This window comes from Lipophrys pholis (genome assembly GCF_963383615.2).
Source record: "Lipophrys pholis genome assembly, chromosome: 14".
NCBI lineage: Eukaryota > Metazoa > Chordata > Actinopteri > Blenniiformes > Blenniidae > Lipophrys > Lipophrys pholis.
The window spans coordinates 13,072,816-13,091,872 of NC_137633.1; the positions used below are offsets into that span (position 1 = coordinate 13,072,816).

Here is a 19,057-nt window from a genome sequence, read left to right on the forward strand (position 1 = left end):
CTTTGTGGATTTCGTCCCGGCCTCCAACACACGCCATGACGTTCGGGTGGCATCGAGCAGGTGACCCGAGCGAGCTGAAAATCCAAAATCAAAAAGTGAAGTGATCATTGATCGATTGGGAAGATGATACAACCTTGTAGCAACTTGTTACACCACCCAGAAAGGGATGATTGGATCAGCTTCAAACCACCATTCAGACCAGCCACAGGTTGCGTTAAAAGAAGAATGACCTCCACCCTAAACACACAAACCTGAAACCTACCGAATAAAATGAAAGCCGTGAAAACAGGATTACCAGACTCTTTGAGAAACAAAGAAAACAAAGAAGCAAAAACTCTGCAGAACAGGTTGTACATGCTGTTGTAACACCGGGGAGATCTGAAAGCGTTTGGCTGGGAGTACATACCACAATCCTGTCCAATCAGACGCACATCACATTCAGCAGGCGGAGCACAGAAGTGTTTGTTATTTTCAGTTAACCATGTAGGAAGAATCACTACTTCTCCCTTCAGAGTCAGTTCGGCTGAACTTACATCAGTTAATTGTTGCTCTACAACCTGGACGTCGCTGCTTCTAGAAAGACACACCTATGAACTAATGGCGAGCAGAAATAGAGAGGAACTACCAACATGCAGACGGACGGTGTTTACTTAAAGTTGATCATGCATACAAAGTGCACAGAGGCGAGTATCTAAAAAACCAAAATACAGCGCCTTCTTAAAGGCTGAATTGTTTTGAGTCTGCATTGAGGGCCACCAAAAGTAGCACAGAGCTTCCAAAAGTGCTGACACAGGTCATCCTTGAACACAGACTGCAAATTGCACACGATTCTTTATGAGACAACACAAGATTTCTCCAACACTAATGGGTACAGGCTTTATAAGACGTGTATGACAAGAACAACAAGAAACAAGCAAAAATCTTCAGTGGCTCCATTTGCATTATCATTTTAAAGGTGTTACCGGTCTAAGTGGTGGTGTTCTTTTTATTTTTGTTTAACTCTGCTGTTATGACCCTCAGTACTCATGTCACACAGAGATCCTGGGCATGTTGCTGTCCATCGCCTCAATCTGGGCCGTGACGGCCGTTCTCATCTTCTGGGCTGTCCAGAGGATCACCGACGATAACTACGACATTGACAGTCGGATCATGCTCGTCACCTCGGGCTGTGCCGTGGGAGTCAACGTCCTGTGAGTGGGGTTCGAGGGCAGTCAGCGATGATTGGACAGGCTTTTTTGAAAACCTTGTTTCACTCAGGATGGCGCTGATCCTGCATCAGTCCGGCACTTCACACGGCCACAGCCACGGGTTTTCCAGCGGCCAGCATCACTCCCACAGCCACGGCAATGCCAGCGTGAGGGCGGCCTTCATCCATGTCGTGGGAGATCTGCTGCAAAGTGTCGGCGTCCTCCTGGCTGCCGCCATCATTCACTTCTGGGTCAGCAAACAACAAACGATTTCACAGAGACGTCGACTGCAAGAAATACCAGATGAGTCGATGAAAAGCTGCGAAGGTTTTACCTGCTTCCGTCTTTCTCACAGCCCGAATACAAAGTTGCAGATCCAATTTGCACGTTCCTGTTCTCGGTTCTCGTACTCGGGACAACGCTGCCAGTCTCAAGGGAGGTTTTCAGGATACTGATGCAAGGTACGCTCACTCCACCTCCTCCTCCCTGCAGCGACAGTACGACTAACACAAACATGTTTTCTGCAGGCGCTCCTCGGCATGTCAACTTCGGTGCGGTGGAAAACCTGTTAGGATCAGTGAGGGGAGTCGCGGGCGTTCACAGTTTGCACATGTGGAGCCTCAACACGAGTCATTCCCTGCTCTCGGTCCACGTTGACACAGGTAGAGGAGAAATCAACACTGCTGATGTGTGCAAATCGCTTCGCTTCCAGCTCCTCATTTGACTTGGATCTGAAGGCAAAGATCCACCGCCGGCATAATGTGGCTACTAATTTTATTGCTCTTTGCATTTTTAAATTAATAATAATAATGGCTGGTTAGGATATGGATTATAGACGGAGTAAATGGATGGGTGTGCTGATTTGTTAATGGACGTGTGGACTTCCTTTGTGAAGTGAACGCTTCCCGTCTGTGTCTTCTCAGAGGAAGAAGCTGATTTGCAGAAGATCCTCACTAAGTCCACAAAGCTCCTGCGCTCTAAGTTTGGGTTTTCCAGTGTCACAATCCAAATGGAGTGTAGCAGGACTTCTGCTGACAGACTCTGAGCTGAAAACCAGAGGATTCACAAAAACGCCAACTGCTTTAACTTAACAGCCTCCTGTTCGACCTCGTCCAATGAGATCATCACAGTGCCAACACACTAAAGGTCAAACATATTAAAAATGAACTGAAACAGTTTATATCAACACAATTTGTGTTGTGTGTTGATTCAGTGGAGGCTAATTTGATGACAAAATATCCATGGAGGGCAAACTCTGTGCGTGTATGAGTGTAACTTATTAATGCACTATAAGATGAATGGGTGGAGTTTCGCGACGGCTTTAGAATGGCCATTTTATCTTGGGTGCAGAGCAGAACACATTGAATTGGTCTTTGCAGCATCAGAGTTAATTTATTTCAACTGAAACTGATCGGACGGAGCCACACCTCCTCTGATCGTACCGGCACACAATTACAAAATACTTTTCGTGGTATTTCAGTAAAGCAATCGTACAAATAATTGAGGTCCGAGTGATTGTATATAAAGTACACAGGTAAGAAAAGTTCTTGATATGTTTATAATATTATCACACTAGATTCTTTTGTTGCACATGTAATAATCAGTACAAAACAAAAAGCCCCACAACATGATCAGGGCACTTTCTGGCCCCAAAATATATTTGCAGATAAGAACAATATTAATATATCATATAGTACCACAATTAAGATAAAGTCCAGATTCAAACACGTTTTCCTTTGGAAAGGCGGCTGTTAACGTGAGGTATCGGCGCGTACATCTTTCTGGTAGTTGCTGTAGGCCTCCTGAAACATGTTCTTACAGGAGATTTTAGCGTTGAGTTTGGAGCAGATGAGAAAGGAGCCGCCCATCTTCCTGTGGAGGGAGTAGGTTTCCTCGGGCGGCGGCGTGAGTCGCTCCCGCAGCATCACCGGGATGAGGCTGTGGATCCGCTTGGTGGTGCTCTGCTTGCCGAAGTCGAAGGGCTCCGCGGAGGAGAAGGCCTCGCCCAGGATCATCACGGCGTCCACGTGGGCGTTCTCCATCGTCTTGAGCGCAGAGCACCGGAGGAAGTGAGTGGGGAAATAAAGAGTTGGAATGAGCACAATAAAATCTCACTCTCTATGTTTCCAAAACATTAGAAAATAAAAAGTCTACACTTTTCAGAAAAGATAAAAAAAAAGGGCTAATCTCATTATAAAGCTTTTTCTCTGACACTGCCTGAGTCGCTGCGTCGTTGATGGTCAAAACCCATCGTTTGGACAACGTAAACTTTCCAGTTTGATCCGCGTCAACTAAAACACTCGAGGATCAGCGAGCAGTTAGTTCAGTTAAGGTGACTTAACATCTGTGAAAGCTGGTAACTCGGTAAGAAATGCACCGATACAGAGAAACGTAGAGACTGTGAGGTGCTTCAACAAAACATTGACACACTTAGTGGAACTAACAAATATGGCAAGACTGAGATTACTAGATTAGAAGAATTAGGGGGGAAAGGAAAACATATCCTCAATGTGTAAACGTGTCTAAGGTCGACCCCGTATTAAATGCCTCCAAATAAACACGTTCCAAACAGGCTGCGCATTCATTCACAAAACCTGGCAGCACTAACAACACATGTATGTCGGCGAATCTCTGTTGAGGTTTTATCATTAAGAGAAACATGCGAGACGTTTTACCTTCGACTCGAATCCTGTGAGGAACTTCATGGCTCTGGATCGCTGCAGGACTTCTTCTCTGTTCCGTTCTGCCGCCGCTTTTATGATCTGAGGAGAGAAATCCACAAAACGTCAAACAAAAAGCCTCTCGTCTCGTGAAAATGTTTGTCTGCGGAAGTAAATTCAACAATTAACACTTTAAAACAATTTAAAAATCGAGAAAATGAAATCTCAAGACCAACTTAATTGTGGATTTTCCTCAATTATTTAAAATGCCACATTAGAAATCTTCAGTAGATTTATAGGTTGAAACGGATTGTTTACAATCAAATTAAGTACAACAAATGCTTCATTTGAACTTTCCTCATGCGCTGCTCTCTTTGATTTAATAACAGCTTGATTCCACTAAATGGCAAAGCGATTTTAAAAGTCTGGATGTTTCTCCTGCAGGTCCTCTGCTGCACCAATTACCACCCCGACCATCTGTTACACATCATCTTTAATCACGCAATCATGACGTCAGGCTCAAAAATAACAAACATTAACAGACTAAAAAAAATGATCCAAGTTTGTAGCCTGCAGTGAAACTCGCTCTGCTGTTTTAAATGAATAGATTTAAGTCACTCGTTTAGTCTCAATTTCAGCTCCAGAATAGCAGCAACTGCATTCGAATGAATGTTGAATTTTCAGTTCAAACTAGGATCCTTTTCTAAGTCATGCACTTACATAGGTTGTCAATATTACAAAATAAATAATTTAGTTAAAGATTTGCACGATAACAAGATGTCAATTTCCCCGCATCTCATTGAAAGTAAAGTTAATAAACAACATATACGTGTCATTTTCTGTTTTGTTTTTTTTAGGAAAAAAATGATTTTAGGTTTTATGTATGTAGATTCATGTTAAAAAAATGTATTAAAATGATTAAAATCCTCCATTGCAATAATAAAAAAACAATTGTATAATAATAATGATGTAATAATAACCACAGTCACACCAATGAACCGCCATGTATCTTTTCTATCCCTGCAGCTCCTCACCTCGATGTAGGCATCGGTGAAACTTTTATCAAACCCTCGTGTCGCTCCGAAATCCAGCAGAGCAACCTGAAAACACAAGAGGCGTCACGTCTCGGTGAAAAGGGGAACAGACAAGTGTGTGTGTGTGTTTCTGAAAAGAGACGGCACGAAACCGACCTTGTGAGTGTGCGGTTCAAAGAAGAAGTTGGACCAGTTTGGATCCGTCTGCATGTATCGGAACTCGAAAAGCTCCCGCAGGCATAGAGTCAGGATCTGCTCACAGATCTGAGGGAAGGAGAAGAGACATGGCGTGACTTCAGTACTTCGGAGGACGGGGGGGGGCTGAGCGGCGAGCGTTGAGTACGGCATGGTGCGATGTCCCGTGGACTTTACCTCGTTCCGGAGCTCCTGGGGGAGGTCTGTGGCGCGGTCCAGCGGGAAACCGGGCACCAGCGTTGTTGTGAGGACGTGCTTGCTGCACAGCTCGTCGATCACTTGGGGCACGTAGAAGAAGGGGTGGTCTTTCAGCAGCTCCCTGCAGCACAACACAGCAGCTTTACAGGACTAATGGAACAGGAAGGGGAGAACAACACAGTCCTGAACACAAATCTAAATCAGGAAAGACGAAAATGACATTAAGACAATAGCAGCTGCTGGAGCAGGTATGTCAAGGAATGAACTGTTCACAACAAAACTTAATATGAAATACACCAGAAAGTCTTTCAACACAAAACATTTTATAAAAATCCTTTGTCGCGAAACATAGCATGTTAGTGCGAGTTTAGAGAGAACTGTGTCAGGAGTGTCACTCTGTTTTCCTACATTTTACGGAAAATTTATTTGATGAATTTCATCCCATCTTAAATCTTAAATTCTAAATCCTTCATCAATGCACACATGGCGAATACGTCAAAAAACAGATAATTTAACCTTTTAAATCCCCTCTGAAGCGAATCCAGAGATTAAATCTTAATGTATTACATATTCTAAATTGCTGCCGACTCGTGGAAAACGACTGAATCTTAGAATTAATGCACATTTTCTGGCTTTCATTTGGTACATTGGGTCTAGTGGTTAGCAGAATTTGCATTTTTCCCCTGTACAAGCTTAGATTTCGCTCCAGCTTCCTCCTGCAGTCCAAACACATGAGCTGCTGACTCTAAATTGTCTCTCTGCTCTCTGATCAGCAGTGACCGCCTCCAGCCTCTTGACACCGAGTAACACCAGCGACAGCGAGTATTGTGCTTCGGTCTGGGAGCGGCAACATATGCGAGTGGCTTGTTAAGAGGCTTAATGCAGAGCTGGATCACAGCGCAGACTTTAGGGGTGAGCCAACGTGTGTGTCGAGCAGCAAAGCATCTAAAACTACGAGACAGTCGCCCAGGTACGAGCCAGACTAGACAACACCGGGACCGACGTTTACAAACTCGATCTGCCCAGTTGTGCCATTCATTTCTATCAATCGAGACTCCAGCTCCCTGCAGTCCCACTCAAGGACTAACAACATCTACTTCAGATTGATTATGAATTTATCAATTACATTTTATTCTACTTATTAAGGAGGTATAACAACACAAGTATTTAATGTCACACATTTGTAAATATTAGTAAGAGTTCAGAGTTAAGTTTAAACTTTTCAGGTATGTGGAAAAACACAAATAATAATTTTTTTGTTTGGTCTGGGCGTGTTTCTTCCTTTTCTTATTTTCTAATCCTTTTGTGTTCTTGTTTCTGGAGTCTTTTGTGATTCACATGTTCGGAAGCAAGGAATGAATGAATGAATGAATGAATGAATGAATGAATCAGCTTCACACTACAAAGCTAAAGATAATGACAACAAGACGCTGACAAGCCTATATTAGAAAAAAACTAAAATAGAATTAAAGTGGAGTTAAAGAATTAATGATATATAAAAAAAAAAAACTATAAATCATCATAAAAGTGCTGTTGAGGGCTTGAATTGTCTGAATAAATACACAATGTGTACATTGTAAAAACAGCTGAAATTATTAACATCAAACAAACCGAGAATAAAAATGCAGGTTTCCTTTTGTTCATCAGCAAATGATGTCAACAGCAAGAGAAACCCATTTGTGGGACATATTAATGTCATAAATTAGGCCATAAAATACATTTCTTCTTCGAAAAGAACTTAGAAATAAATATAAGAATAATATTGGGGCATTCACTGGTGTTAAAGTGAAATTCAAGGGCAGAACATGGGAGAAATGCATTTCTTGATGCAGTCACCTTCAAAAACTTACAATGACGAACAATAATATACAGGTACAGCTCCAAAAATTTGAATATCATGGAAATGTTCAATATTTTTTGTCACTCATTTCAGAAACTCAAATCCATATATGATATAGGCTCATGACAGTGAAATATTTCAAGCCTTTATTTCTTGAAATGTTGATGATTATAGCTTACAGATAGTGAAAATTCCCAAAATTCAGAGTTGAATATTGCATAAGACCAAGAAAAAAAGGATATTTTAAAAATGTAAGGCTTGGTTGGGCCTCCTTTTGCATGAATTACTGTGTCTTAGCGGCGTGGCATGGAGGCCATCAACCTGTGGCACTGCTCAGGTGTACTGGAAACGCTTATGATAAAGTGATGCAGAGTCTGAATCGCTCGATCAAACGCATCGAGGAAGAAAAACGAAACAACCCACTGGAATTTCTTGGCAGCGTTGGCCTCTCTTATGTAATCGCACTCCAGCGCCAGCTCTCGGCTCATGACCTCCACAAGGTGCTCGGGAAACAGGCCTGCGACAGACGGCAAAGGACCAAAACTTCAATCCAACACAGTGGAAGTCCAACTCCTGGTTGGAGGTTTTTATACTGACAATAGCTGCTGTTATCACATAGTGATAAAAAAAAAAAAAAGTTACCTTCAGGCAACACCTTGCTTAAGCTCAGCGCGGTCATGATATTATTCACATCGCTGTTGATACTCTTGGCAACTCCCGGGTACTGAAGGAAAAGATTGGATTGTTTGATTTTTGTCATCATTTCGCAGAGTTATGGGACGGTGTGTGTGAGTTTGATCGGCCTGCACCTGAACCTTCATGGCCAGCTCCCTGCCGTCCTTCAGCCTGGCCAGGTGAACCTGACCGATGGACGCCGCTGCAAACGGCTTCTCCTCGAAATGCTCCAGCCGGTCGCGCCAGTTCGGGCCCAGATCGCTGCTGATGGCTTTCTGGAGGAGGAAGGAGGAAAACAATCATTCACCAAGACATATTAATGATTAATTAACATGCTGCCAGTCATTTCTCTTTAATATATTGGGACATTTTTAGTTATTAACATTTCTATCTGGCGGTATGGCTGAAGGTTTGTTCTATTTTAGTGTGTCCGTCAATAATTTGAAATTTCAGTCCTGAAGGTAAATAACTAAATTTGATTTGTACTGAATGCAGCAACTCTCCATACTGTACCAGCATCTGCTTGTTGGGCATGAAGTCAGCGCTCTGTCGAACACGCTCGAAGACTTTAGCCAGCTGAGGGTTGATAAAAGCATCATCTGATAGAGAAAGAAAAAGAAAAAGGGGGGAAAGCACACATCAGTGAGACATACAGACGTGATCAACATGATTTATCACTTTTTTTTGTATAAGCTCATCCAAATGTAGACTATCGCAAACCTGGCAACCCGGACTGTACAGAGCACAGATCCCTGAACAACGGCAACCTGATAGCATACAGGAGGTTGTATTTTTGGTATTTTTTTTAAATTGAAAACAGATGCAAAAAACTTCCACCACAGCCAAAGTCAGTAAAGGGAATAAATCTAAACAGCATTTCAGGGTCTAAACATTAAAGACGAAAAGACTGAACAGAAGATTTGTCACAAAGATGTAAATTCAGTCGTTTTAATTTAAATATATGAACTTTAAATGTTTTAATGTAGTTAAAAAAAAAATTAAAATCACTGTACGAACCTTGAATACTGAGCATCTGTCCAACTTTCAGAGCAGCGCCTCGAACTTTGCAAAGCGTGCGTACAATCCTTACAGCGTTGGCTTCAGAAAGAAAGGCACTTGAATCCAGGACGGCTTTTTTATCCCCTGAAGAAACAAGACGGATGATTGAGTGTCAGCTTCTGTGGTAATGGGACATGTGATGATCTAATCACTCCGAATCCTGAAAAAACCCTCTCTGAACTCTTCTCTCAACGTTTTCAGTCATCAATGATCAATGGAGGTAACTTGATAAGGGAAGTATCCAACTCCTCAGTCCTGGGCTCTTCTGTTCCCTTAAAGTGTTTCACAGCGATAAACACTCGTCTGTTCTGTCCAAATAGGATTTCATGATGATAAACAATCCGATTTCGGGCATTCAGACTAAATTCTGAGGTTTTTCCCACAATCACAACATTGAGCTACGATCAGCTGGAAAGTGAAACTCATTCATATTGGACATTCGCTGAGACGAGATGGACGATCAAACCCCCAACTTTGGGATGATTTACTGAAACAAGTTTCTAAAATTGTGATAAAACATTTAAACCAGTGTAAAGACAAAGTCCTGCCAATAATTAAATTTAAAGTTACATTATTATATTTACATTTGAAAGTGTCATGACTGCAGCCAATAATGGAATACCATATAAACAGGACTACAGTTCTTGGAAATAGATTTTTTTTTCTTTCTTTTAAACAAATATATCGGATTGCTTAGTCGTCATATTCATTCATTGCAAATCCAAAACATTATGGGCTTTATCTCATTTAAAATAATCAACATTCCCATGTTATTGGCCATAATTACATCACTGGTCGCTCCACAGCCGAACTAAAGCTTTTGACGACCACCATACTTTTCTATGTCCTGGAGTTCTCTTCATCTTCACCTCCACGTACTGACGCTCACTAACATTGCAGAATGTAATAAATTGTAAATGATCTCAAATGTCAAAAAGTTGTAAACAGGCAAATGATTCTATTCACATTTAAATACTGTAGCATCATGACAGATTTTCGGAGGTGAATTTTAACACAGTGACACTACCAGTGATGCCGGTAACATGTTACTCTCACATGACCACTTTTTTTCAGTAACGAGTAATCTAACGCGTTACTATTTCTAAACCAGTAATCAGATTAAAGTTACTTCTCCAAGCCGCTGTGCGTTAATACTGTAGCGTCCAACACGACGAGTTTCGTGTCTGTAACTCGTTCAGGTGACACAAAAGAATCGGCACTAACAAACATAATCAATAAACATCGTCATTGCAACAACAACACAACTGCAGAGATGTTACGGTACACTATTTTTGTCATTTTCCTGAGTAAAAAGATATATTGGCAGGAAGCCCCGCCCCTTTTTTTCAATCAATCAATTAATTTGTCCCCGGGGGCAATTAAATGGTAGCTTAGAGCAGCTAGTGCAAATAAATAAATAGATAAATAGTGCAACAGCAGACAACAACTACATCACCGGGTAAATAAATACCCGTAATAGTAAAAATCAGAATAATATACTGTGAGTCCGATATAAATACAACAAAGAATGAAGGTCAAAGGTTAAATATGTATAAACATGGTGCAGGAGGCAGTGGTCTGCAGTTTTTCTATTTTCATGTAGAGACGATGGGGCGTGTTGTCGGCAGCTGCTGAAAGTAACTAAAAAAGTAACTTGTCGTCTAACTTGGTTACTTTACTGATTAGTAGTTTTTTAAAGTAACTAAGTTACTTTTTCAAGGAGTAACTGGCAATCAGTTTCCTTTTCCAAGGTAGCTGTGGCAACATTGGACACTACCCAAATAATTATTAACCGTTTCTCCGTCTTCACAATGATTCTGTCTGTAAACTAAGAGGAAACAAAGTCCAGTTCACAAAAACTGCAGTGAGATAATCCACAGGAGCGGATATCCCAAAGATAAACAAGAGATTCTGCGTCGTGTACACATGGAGTAGTGGTATCCAGTATCTTCACCGTTTCACGTACCTGATGGAGTGAAACGTGCTCTATGTCACTTTCAAAGCTCAACAACCAAACTAACCCATTCAACAAATAATCTGATGCGGTCACCTTGCTGTTTGGGTTTGAAGCTCTTTTTGGCCACTTCTGCGATTGCTCCCATGCCGAGTCCCAGAGCCAGACCTGAAAACACAAATCCATGTTTTAAAACAGAGAAATAGCTTTTTCATTCGTTTATTATCACTCTAAAACTTACAAAGTCCTCCAGTGTTCAGGACCAAAAAACAGACAGAGCAGAAGAAATGACAGATACTACAATAAGTCTATTAGGCTTTGCCAGACATGTTTTTAAATATAAGCTGGACATTCCAATATGTCGCAGAAATGTTTTGTCAGCTACTGACGCTCGTCACTTCAGTCATGAGAAGAGGCGAGTCAGCATTTCTCTTCCATCTGACGCCCTACTGGAAAATGGCTGACTGCAGTGGCGAACGTAAAATACCCTACAAATCCAAGATGAACCTCAAATGTTCCAAGAACGAGCAGAAAACCGACTGTAACAGCTAAAAACATCGAAAGATGAAACGTTGTCAGTTTCTCACAGGATGGCAGAAACTCTCCAGGAAGTGCCAGCTCTGCAAAAATCCTTTGCACCACTTGTTTGCACAACTGGTCGCGAGTTACAAAATATGCAACACTTGAGATTACTAAAGTAAACATAACAAATTCAGACAGTTGTTGAATTATTTGCATGGTTCAAACGGTAGCTCAGCATTGAATTAGTAGTGACTGAATAACTGGATGCAATGGATTGCAGGTTTTAAAATATTAGCGACTCAGAAACAAACAAATTGGACTAAATCAGTTGTTATTTTACTTTGGAATAATTAAACAAAACAAAAAAACTTGCCTATAATGAGCCTATGGACAAGGATTAACAGATTGCTGAGTTTATCTTGAGAGCGACCAAACCGAACACCTCATTCAACGTAATGGATGCTTTGTGTGTTTATGTGGTAATAAAATATGTAAAATGTATACATTTATCTTATATATTTCTCAATATGTAAATTTTAACAAACATATCAAAACAACATCCAACTGTTCGTATGAAAACCCTTAAAAATAACTATGCCGTATTTTATCTTCATGATACTCAAATTAAAACCCAGCTCCACCTCCTCCTTTCCTCTTTGGAAACATTGTGATTGTAGATCTGTGACGGTAGATCTGAGCCTGTCAAATCGTGCACTCTTCAGCCTTGAGAACAATCTAATGCTAAGCGGAGCCTCTTGAGTGTTGTCTGAACACGCAGCGATGCTGAGTTCAAGTCCGGCTTGGAAAATCGCCTACTCTTCCACTCCCTCAGTCACAAGAATGCGTTTTGGTACGGAAACATGGTACCATTTGATTTTGCGTGACTCGGTACTCGGTAGTACCGACGCAATTCGGTCGGTGCCTATAAAAGCACAGATCTCGATAATTGTCCCTGATCAGAACGCAAAGGCAGTGTGTTTGAGGATCGTTCTGCTTCACATCACAGGACAAACACAAGAGTCAGACCGTCACATATTAGTGGACTGTGGGAGATTATCAAAGGACGTGCAGAACAAACAAATACACACCAACACACACATACCTCCAAAATTCAGCAGCCTTCCTATCCGCGTGACGGGCACTCTCCTCTCTCGAGCTTTTTCACTCAGCTGAAAGTCGACAGATGCGATTGAATGAGAAAACACAGGTTCCTCCATCACGTCTAGATCACGCGCTCAGTCAAGATGAGGAGAACTTTGAGAAGGATTTAAAAAAAGAAAAAAGAAAGGAGGATACCATTTGCTTGTATTGCTTAGCATCCCCTTTCCTGGCGCCTCTCGCTTTCTCGATGTCCTCCGACGTCAGCCGTCCCACCGTGGAGTTGTCCTGGTTTAAAAACCTGGTATGTCCAGCGAACAGCCTCCTGGACCAGTTGCAGTGACGTTTAGTAAGACATCGCCCACCGCAGATCCCCTGACATCCACCCGCAGTCCTACTGAAGCAGCTGCTGAAACCAGCAACGATGGTGGAAAATCGGTGGAAGTGTGCGGCAGCGGCAGCTCTGCGGACGCAGACTTCTCCCGGTCTGCCCGACGTCTTCTGTAAGAAATACAGCACAACTGGTCAATTAAGTCAACCAAAAGTTATTATTCTATTTCGGTGATTTTTTTTGGTATATCCACCAAAATCAGAAGGTTTTCCAATTTGCTCCAGACAAATTAGTGTTGCAGTACAAGTTTGCACCACAAGATGGTGCATTGAGCCACTTCAAGGAGCTGTGGGAGGAATGGACGACACCATAGGAGCTGAAGCTGTTTGGATACTACGACAGAGTGTTGTCGTCTACATGACAAGGAGATGGACACCATTTACCCATTTAACCCAATCTGCATCATTACAACAGCCAAACGAAGAGAAAAGCAAAATTCTGAAAGTCAGGTGAAGGACAGACCGCCAATAAAGTGACTCAACACTGCCACCCGATGTACAGCAGAGGTATGACTTTAATCTGTTTTAAAAACAGAAATTATGCCAAATTCTACTGATAATACCAATAATTATTCCTTATAAATGTTGTGTTATGTCATATTATTCTTCTGTGTGTTTGGCTTTCCCTCTCACGTCCTTCAAATATAAACTTCACATTGCTGAAGCGGCAACCAGCAACTCTTTCATGTTTTTCACCTCTAATAAGCACCGTTAAACCAACTAATCCTTTCGTATTGTGGGCGGGTTCTGGATTCAGAGGAAATCATGACGTATAACAAGGGTCAAAGGAGACACAGCAAGACTGGGGGCCCCATCAAGTTCACCACAGCTGGTACTGCACAGAGTACTACAAAGAGCCGTGGACAATGGCTGCGCTTCAATAACAAGTACGGCTCGAAATGTCTTGGCAGCTTCATGTGCAGCTGTATGTAAAATGTAGGGATAGATGGGGCATTTTAGGTCAACATATGTTTTCATGGGTGGAACTGTAAAAGTTAAATATATGAGAAAAGTGTTTTTTAGTATATACGCAAGCTTGAAAGGGGGAAAAGTGGGTCATCTCGATGTAATTTTTAAATTCACCGCGCAGAATTTAAATCAGCCGAGTATATGGTTGCACCCTTTGGAATTAAGCTATGAGAAGTTCAGGTGAGAAAGAACTAAATCAGTGCTTTAAGTGGAAAAAAAAGAGTGCCGGTACTCCCCTTAGTGACATGCTCTCAGTCTCTCATACAAATATGGGACAAAAACATGATATTCAGTGGCGTGCGCAGACAGTTTGGGCGGCAGGTGGTCGGTGTAAAATAAGGGAATCCACCGGCTGCCTTTTTATAGTGGTGTGAGATTGAAAAAAACGAATCGAAAACATAAGTACATGTTACATGTACTTGTATCTTTGCACTGTTTTTAAATCACGTGAAGCACTTTGTTTTACATTAAGTGTACAAAAAAGTGCTATACGAATATAGTTGATTAAGTTGATTATAAGTAATTGCATATTTATTTAAATGTTGGCAGACTTTTAAAAATTCCCTAAAAAACAAACATCAAAGGAAAGAATGAGCGAGATGAGTGGACGTCACTACACACCATCCTGAAGAAGTTAAGATACACTTTTATTGTCCCTGTGGGGATTTTTATTTTCGCATCAGACTGTACAGCATTACATGTATTGGGTGTAATTTAAGTGTGTAATTGTGGAAGAAAAGCTGCAGCGAATCCATTTGAAAATTGACAGAGAGGAACGCGATGGCATGTAGAACAAGAATGTGGTGCGGTTTGCTGAAAACAATTTGATTAGAATTTTTAGGAACTGTTCTGCCTGTACAGTAATATAACGATTTAAGTGTGTTATTGTGAAAAATGTTGATGTTGTAGATGATCACGTCAATATGGGCCAAAGACAGTGTAAACATTTTTTTTTTTTTTTTTAAATGAACATAAGCTGCACCCACCATATTTTAAAAGAAAAAATACATTTGTACATATTTACAGTATTGGCCGCGCTTATCTATAAGCGCAGGTGTCCATGATGTCACTGCATGAATTTCACAGTGTGATTGCTTCTTTTTTTCTTTTTAAAGAAAAAATAACTTTTAAACACGGCTTCCGTGGCGAGGCGATAGATGGGAGAGAAAGAGAGAGAGGAAGTGAATTACTGCAGGAAATACACAAACAATGAGGGTTTTATCTCTGTTGACAGCATTTGCTGATTGGAGGAGACGAGATTTTCCTCTGAGGACGATTACTCAGCCACGGAGTGCAGAGTGCGGATATACGTGACGCACATGAACGCATCACCCATGTGTTATAGGCAGGAAGCTTGTTCACCCATAAAAAAACGGAATTTAGCGTTGCTGTTTAAGCCGCTGGCTTCAAAGCGTGTGAAAAAAGCAGCGGCTTATAGTCCAGAACTTACGGAAAGTTTCGGTACGCGCCGTACGGTAGAAAAAAAGTCCCGGTATGCTGAGGGGTTAAATTTTAAATGCCGCTACCGGTGCAAACCGGTGAACTAAATCCATTTGAATGTCTCACTGCCTGCGGCACCGCTCAGCTCATCTCTCCTGAGACTTCTACGTCTCCTAAAGCTGTGTGTTGATGAGGTGATTAACACAATCAGGAGGAGCTTTCTGCCCTTCATGTTTGAGAAACTCGATAACCAGTGCAGACTCACAGCTGAGCACTCACCCTCACTGATCCGGCGCCATGATTTAGGCTCGTCAGCCTCTGGTTCCCGGTGCTGGTCAGGCTGCCCGGCGAGGCTTGGGTGGCCATGTGCTTGACCCATAACAGACCCCTCCGGACCACCGTGTCACCGGTCATGTCTTCCTGTGGAGGTCTGATTGAGGAAACCCACAGGTGATCAACAACAACTCCACAACACTTCTCAAAACATAAATATCTTAAAGAAATATGTTGCTTTAAGCAGACAGACATATGTTACAGCAGCAGAATAGAATATACAAATCTAACAACAAAAAAAGTGAAATATCATTAAGGTTACCTCCTATTTTCAGATTTTCTACACTGACAACATATAAACTAGAGCTTAAATACATGGAATTGTGAGGAAATCCTCCCTCATCCGCTGGAGGGGATGGAGTGCAATTGGAGATCTCACCGTTTTTTTTGTAATTGTACTCGACTGGGAACATTTTGAGAAAAAGAAAAAGAAAAAAAAAATCTTTGTGAAACTTTTGGGAGGTGCCAGCTAATTTTTGGATGTGTGAAAAAGGATCGCGAAGTAAATGTCATAGAAGCTTTTCTGTCTACAGCACATAAGATGATTACAGTAAAGTGGCTGAAACTTCACCCACTGACCTCGGATCAGTAGCGACAGAGACGAAGAAATGGGGACTGTATGGAAAACATGACAGAAAAACTGCAACTCAAGACGGGTGCCTCGTTGGAAAGATGGAACACCGTAAAGGAATATTCGACAGCATGTGAAGAGGATTCTGTCTCCCCTCCGGTCTGTAAACGTGAATATCATTCGGAGTATGTTATGATTAAGGTTAAAAGGAAGTGATAATTATAGACTCCGATTAAATAAATGAAAAGCATTTGATGAAATGGTCTAATAGTATGATACTGTATTTGTTTGTAATAACTATTAAGCTAAAATGATAAAGAATAAAAAATGTATTATTATTTTAGTTACTCTCACTGTATTTTGCTGAGTCTTTTGCGCTGCTACACTATATCATAAAGTCAACTTGTATTACATTTCTCTTGGAGAATTGTTCTTAAATCGGTTTTTCTGGAAATAAATCTAATTTCCATTGTTGTATCTTAAGGTCGTTTAAGGTCTAACAATAATAATAATGTCGCTCGTCGGGGTGTGGTGAAGGCGAATTCGCGAGAACATCAGTTTCAATTCCCACGCATGCAGGAACGCAACAATCAAAACAATCTCATATGAACTCGCGCAGTGACACGAGGGGGAAGTGGTGACAAAGGCATGGAGGACCAACTGTAAACAAACAGCAAGAAAAAAACAAACAACCCCCGAAAAAAGGAAGAAATGCGTCCGAATGCAGAATGAGCCACGTTTAAAGGAAGTAAACTGGATCCACTCACCAGCTGAAGATCTGCACAAAAAAAGAAGAAGAAGCAGCGGGTCCTGGGGCGTCTGCAGAGCAGTGAGCGCCGCGCAGCGCTTCACCTTCTTTTCACTGCAGCGCGACACGGACCACCGCGTGGAGGACGTGCTGCCGCGCGTGCCCCTCTCTGGAGGAGGAGGAAGAGGAGGAGGAGGAGGGTTTAAGGCAAAGTTCAGATGCTTCGCGACTATCAACAAAGCCCCGCTGTATGTGTGGTTCACTTCAGCCCCGCGCGCTCACCGCGCCTCATCCCGCTGACGTGTCCGCGTGGGGCGGTCCGTCACGTGACGCGACTGGCGGCTCCTGAAGATTCAAGAAGACGCGCCCAAAATAATTTTTGGGGAACATGAATACAACAAAAGACAGGCATCAATATTGAAAACAACAACAATGATAATACGTAAACAACCCATTTCAACAAAACATAAAATAATCTAATAGTTTCCCGCAAAAAATAGATATTGGTGATGCTGCCGTGAAAGAAAGCACACAAGCAGGACATGCTCAAGGACTTTTTACGTCATTCCATTACAATTTGGATGTGATCGGAAACATTTATTTTTAACTGAGTCTACGTCAACCTTTGGCGGGCGTCCCAAATCGGATTGCTCTTGTTTTTTTGTTTTTTTTTCCCCCCAATATATGACATCTACCTTTAGAGGAGTGACTGGAACAAATTAAAACCAGTTATACATCTGCTATTACAATATATTACACTTAAATATATATTCACTCAGATGTCTCTGTAAAGTAACAGACTGATGGTGACCTTATCTTCTTAAGGCACAGACGTTCTCCCCATATGTTTCAGAAATGTTAAATCTGTAAGGAGTCTCAGTCTTGAAGTGATGAATCAAGTCTATTTTCTTTTTAGATTTACATGAAACATGAAGGGAAAACATGTAATTGGTTGGTTTATGGAGACAGACAGGAGATAAAATAATGAAACCTGATTTTCTTAGCTTTTGATGTATATCCTTGTATTTCAGCAGAAGCTTTAATGTTAGGCAGATCTGAATAAAGTCCATTACAGTGGTGTAATCTGCTGAAGATAAAGACATTTCCTCAGGATGGGATGTCAACATTGACTCAGCTGAATCTCATCTCACTATCTAACAACGTAAGCACAAAAATCACAGACACACACACACACACACACACTCCCGGACACCACCAAATCAATACCAGGACATGTTAATTTACCACATGACAGGTATACAACTTCAAACTCTTCTGCTATTAAGTCTGCAATTATTGTAGATAAAATGCTTAGCAGTAATAATAAAAGTAGATTAATGAATGTTGCTTTTATTACAACACCGTTGTAATATAAGCAACATTAGGTGAAGCTCAGTGCACCTGATTGTAGCTGTGCTTGGTTCTTTGGACAATTATATTAAATTGCAAAAATTACATTGTAAAACATTTAATCTTTTAATTAGTAAGGAGCTAATTAATTACAAGGACAGTGTTAGAGAGGCTTGAAAAGAGGGTGTGAGAAATGAAGTTGGGCATGTTTGTTTCATTATTGTTGGCTATTGTTTATTTTACCGACTATGTGGACGCTGTTGAGTTGAGTTGGTGTTGGGTTAGTGTGCCACCTACTGGCAGCAAAATGCCACTACTCTTCTGGTACTGAGCAGCTCAGTTGACCATGGCTGCCATGTGGGTATGGAATAGAGTGAAGCTCGTGTGTGTCCTTGTGTAATTGTTATTCTGAGTATAATTACTTTGATTACTAGTCCATGTGTTGTTTACAGAGAGCTCTTTGCAGGTTGGATGTTGTTGCAGTATGTTTGAGTCCTGTATTCTGTATACTAATAGCCATGTGAATACTATCTTGTAATGGGTGACATCATTTCATTATTTGGGGCATTTTCCTCATATAGTTCGGATTCTCTGTTCAGCATATAGCCTGCCAGTCACTTAAAATAATGGTGCAAATTACTGTAAATATCTGTTAATTGACACTCATCTGGGGGATTTGCCGGTTTGTACTTTTTAAGCCCAGTAGGTGTCGCTGTTTACTGTAGATTTATTATCAGTTAGTCAACGTTCATATGTTCTGGTGAATTCAGTTAGTGTTTACTTTGCATCATGTTTTGATTTTAGATGTTCTGAATTCAGTTTGTGATTATATTT

The 19,057-nt window shown here is 41.3% G+C and overlaps 2 protein-coding genes across 4 annotated transcripts; one reads left to right on the forward strand and one right to left on the reverse strand.

The window, feature by feature from the left end:
- The first annotated feature begins 452 nt into the window (after window positions 1–452).
- Window positions 453–3,289, forward strand: LOC308120247 (proton-coupled zinc antiporter SLC30A2-like). Of its 2 annotated transcripts, none has more exons than XM_080480744.1 (6): window positions 453–683; window positions 1,021–1,190; window positions 1,258–1,438; window positions 1,543–1,648; window positions 1,715–1,849; window positions 2,111–3,289. In XM_080480744.1, the coding sequence occupies exons 1-6, from the start codon at window positions 630–632 to the stop codon at window positions 2,230–2,232; spliced, it is 768 nt and encodes a 255-aa protein (XP_080336870.1). In that variant the 5' UTR covers window positions 453–629; the 3' UTR covers window positions 2,233–3,289. The 2 variants fall into 2 exon arrangements, with proteins under 2 accessions (XP_080336870.1, XP_080336871.1); XM_080480745.1 differs by having other exon boundaries at window positions 474–683; window positions 1,037–1,190; window positions 2,111–2,376.
- Window positions 2,556–17,180, reverse strand: coq8ab (coenzyme Q8A-b). Of its 2 annotated transcripts, none has more exons than XM_080480742.1 (15): window positions 16,893–17,180; window positions 15,501–15,651; window positions 12,621–12,923; window positions 12,427–12,493; window positions 10,899–10,970; window positions 8,807–8,932; window positions 8,303–8,388; window positions 7,924–8,064; window positions 7,757–7,838; window positions 7,538–7,631; window positions 5,254–5,395; window positions 5,038–5,145; window positions 4,882–4,947; window positions 3,863–3,949; window positions 2,556–3,232 (listed from the first exon to the last, which is right to left on the reverse strand). In XM_080480742.1, the coding sequence occupies exons 2-15, from the start codon at window positions 15,633–15,635 to the stop codon at window positions 2,939–2,941; spliced, it is 1,803 nt and encodes a 600-aa protein (XP_080336868.1). In that variant the 5' UTR covers window positions 15,636–15,651; window positions 16,893–17,180; the 3' UTR covers window positions 2,556–2,938. The 2 variants fall into 2 exon arrangements, with proteins under 2 accessions (XP_080336868.1, XP_080336869.1); XM_080480743.1 differs by having other exon boundaries at window positions 12,621–12,920; window positions 16,893–17,171.
- Between the last annotated feature and the right edge of the window lie 1,877 nt (window positions 17,181–19,057).

Coding starts and splice junctions, on each gene's coding strand:
- LOC308120247 (XM_080480744.1), top strand. CDS start 630: ATGCAGACGGACGGTGTTTACTTAAAGTTGATCATGCATACAAAGTGC. Junction 684..1,020: donor TGCATACAAAGTGCACAGAG/GCGAGTATCTAA, acceptor TATGACCCTCAG/TACTCATGTCACACAGAGAT. Junction 1,191..1,257: donor GCCGTGGGAGTCAACGTCCT/GTGAGTGGGGTT, acceptor TGTTTCACTCAG/GATGGCGCTGATCCTGCATC.
- coq8ab (XM_080480742.1), bottom strand. CDS start 15,635: ATGACCGGTGACACGGTGGTCCGGAGGGGTCTGTTATGGGTCAAGCAC. Junction 8,933..10,898: donor CTTCAAACCCAAACAGCAAG/GTGACCGCATCA, acceptor TTGTTTCTTCAG/GGGATAAAAAAGCCGTCCTG. Junction 8,065..8,302: donor TGCCCAACAAGCAGATGCTG/GTACAGTATGGA, acceptor TTCCTCCTCCAG/AAAGCCATCAGCAGCGATCT.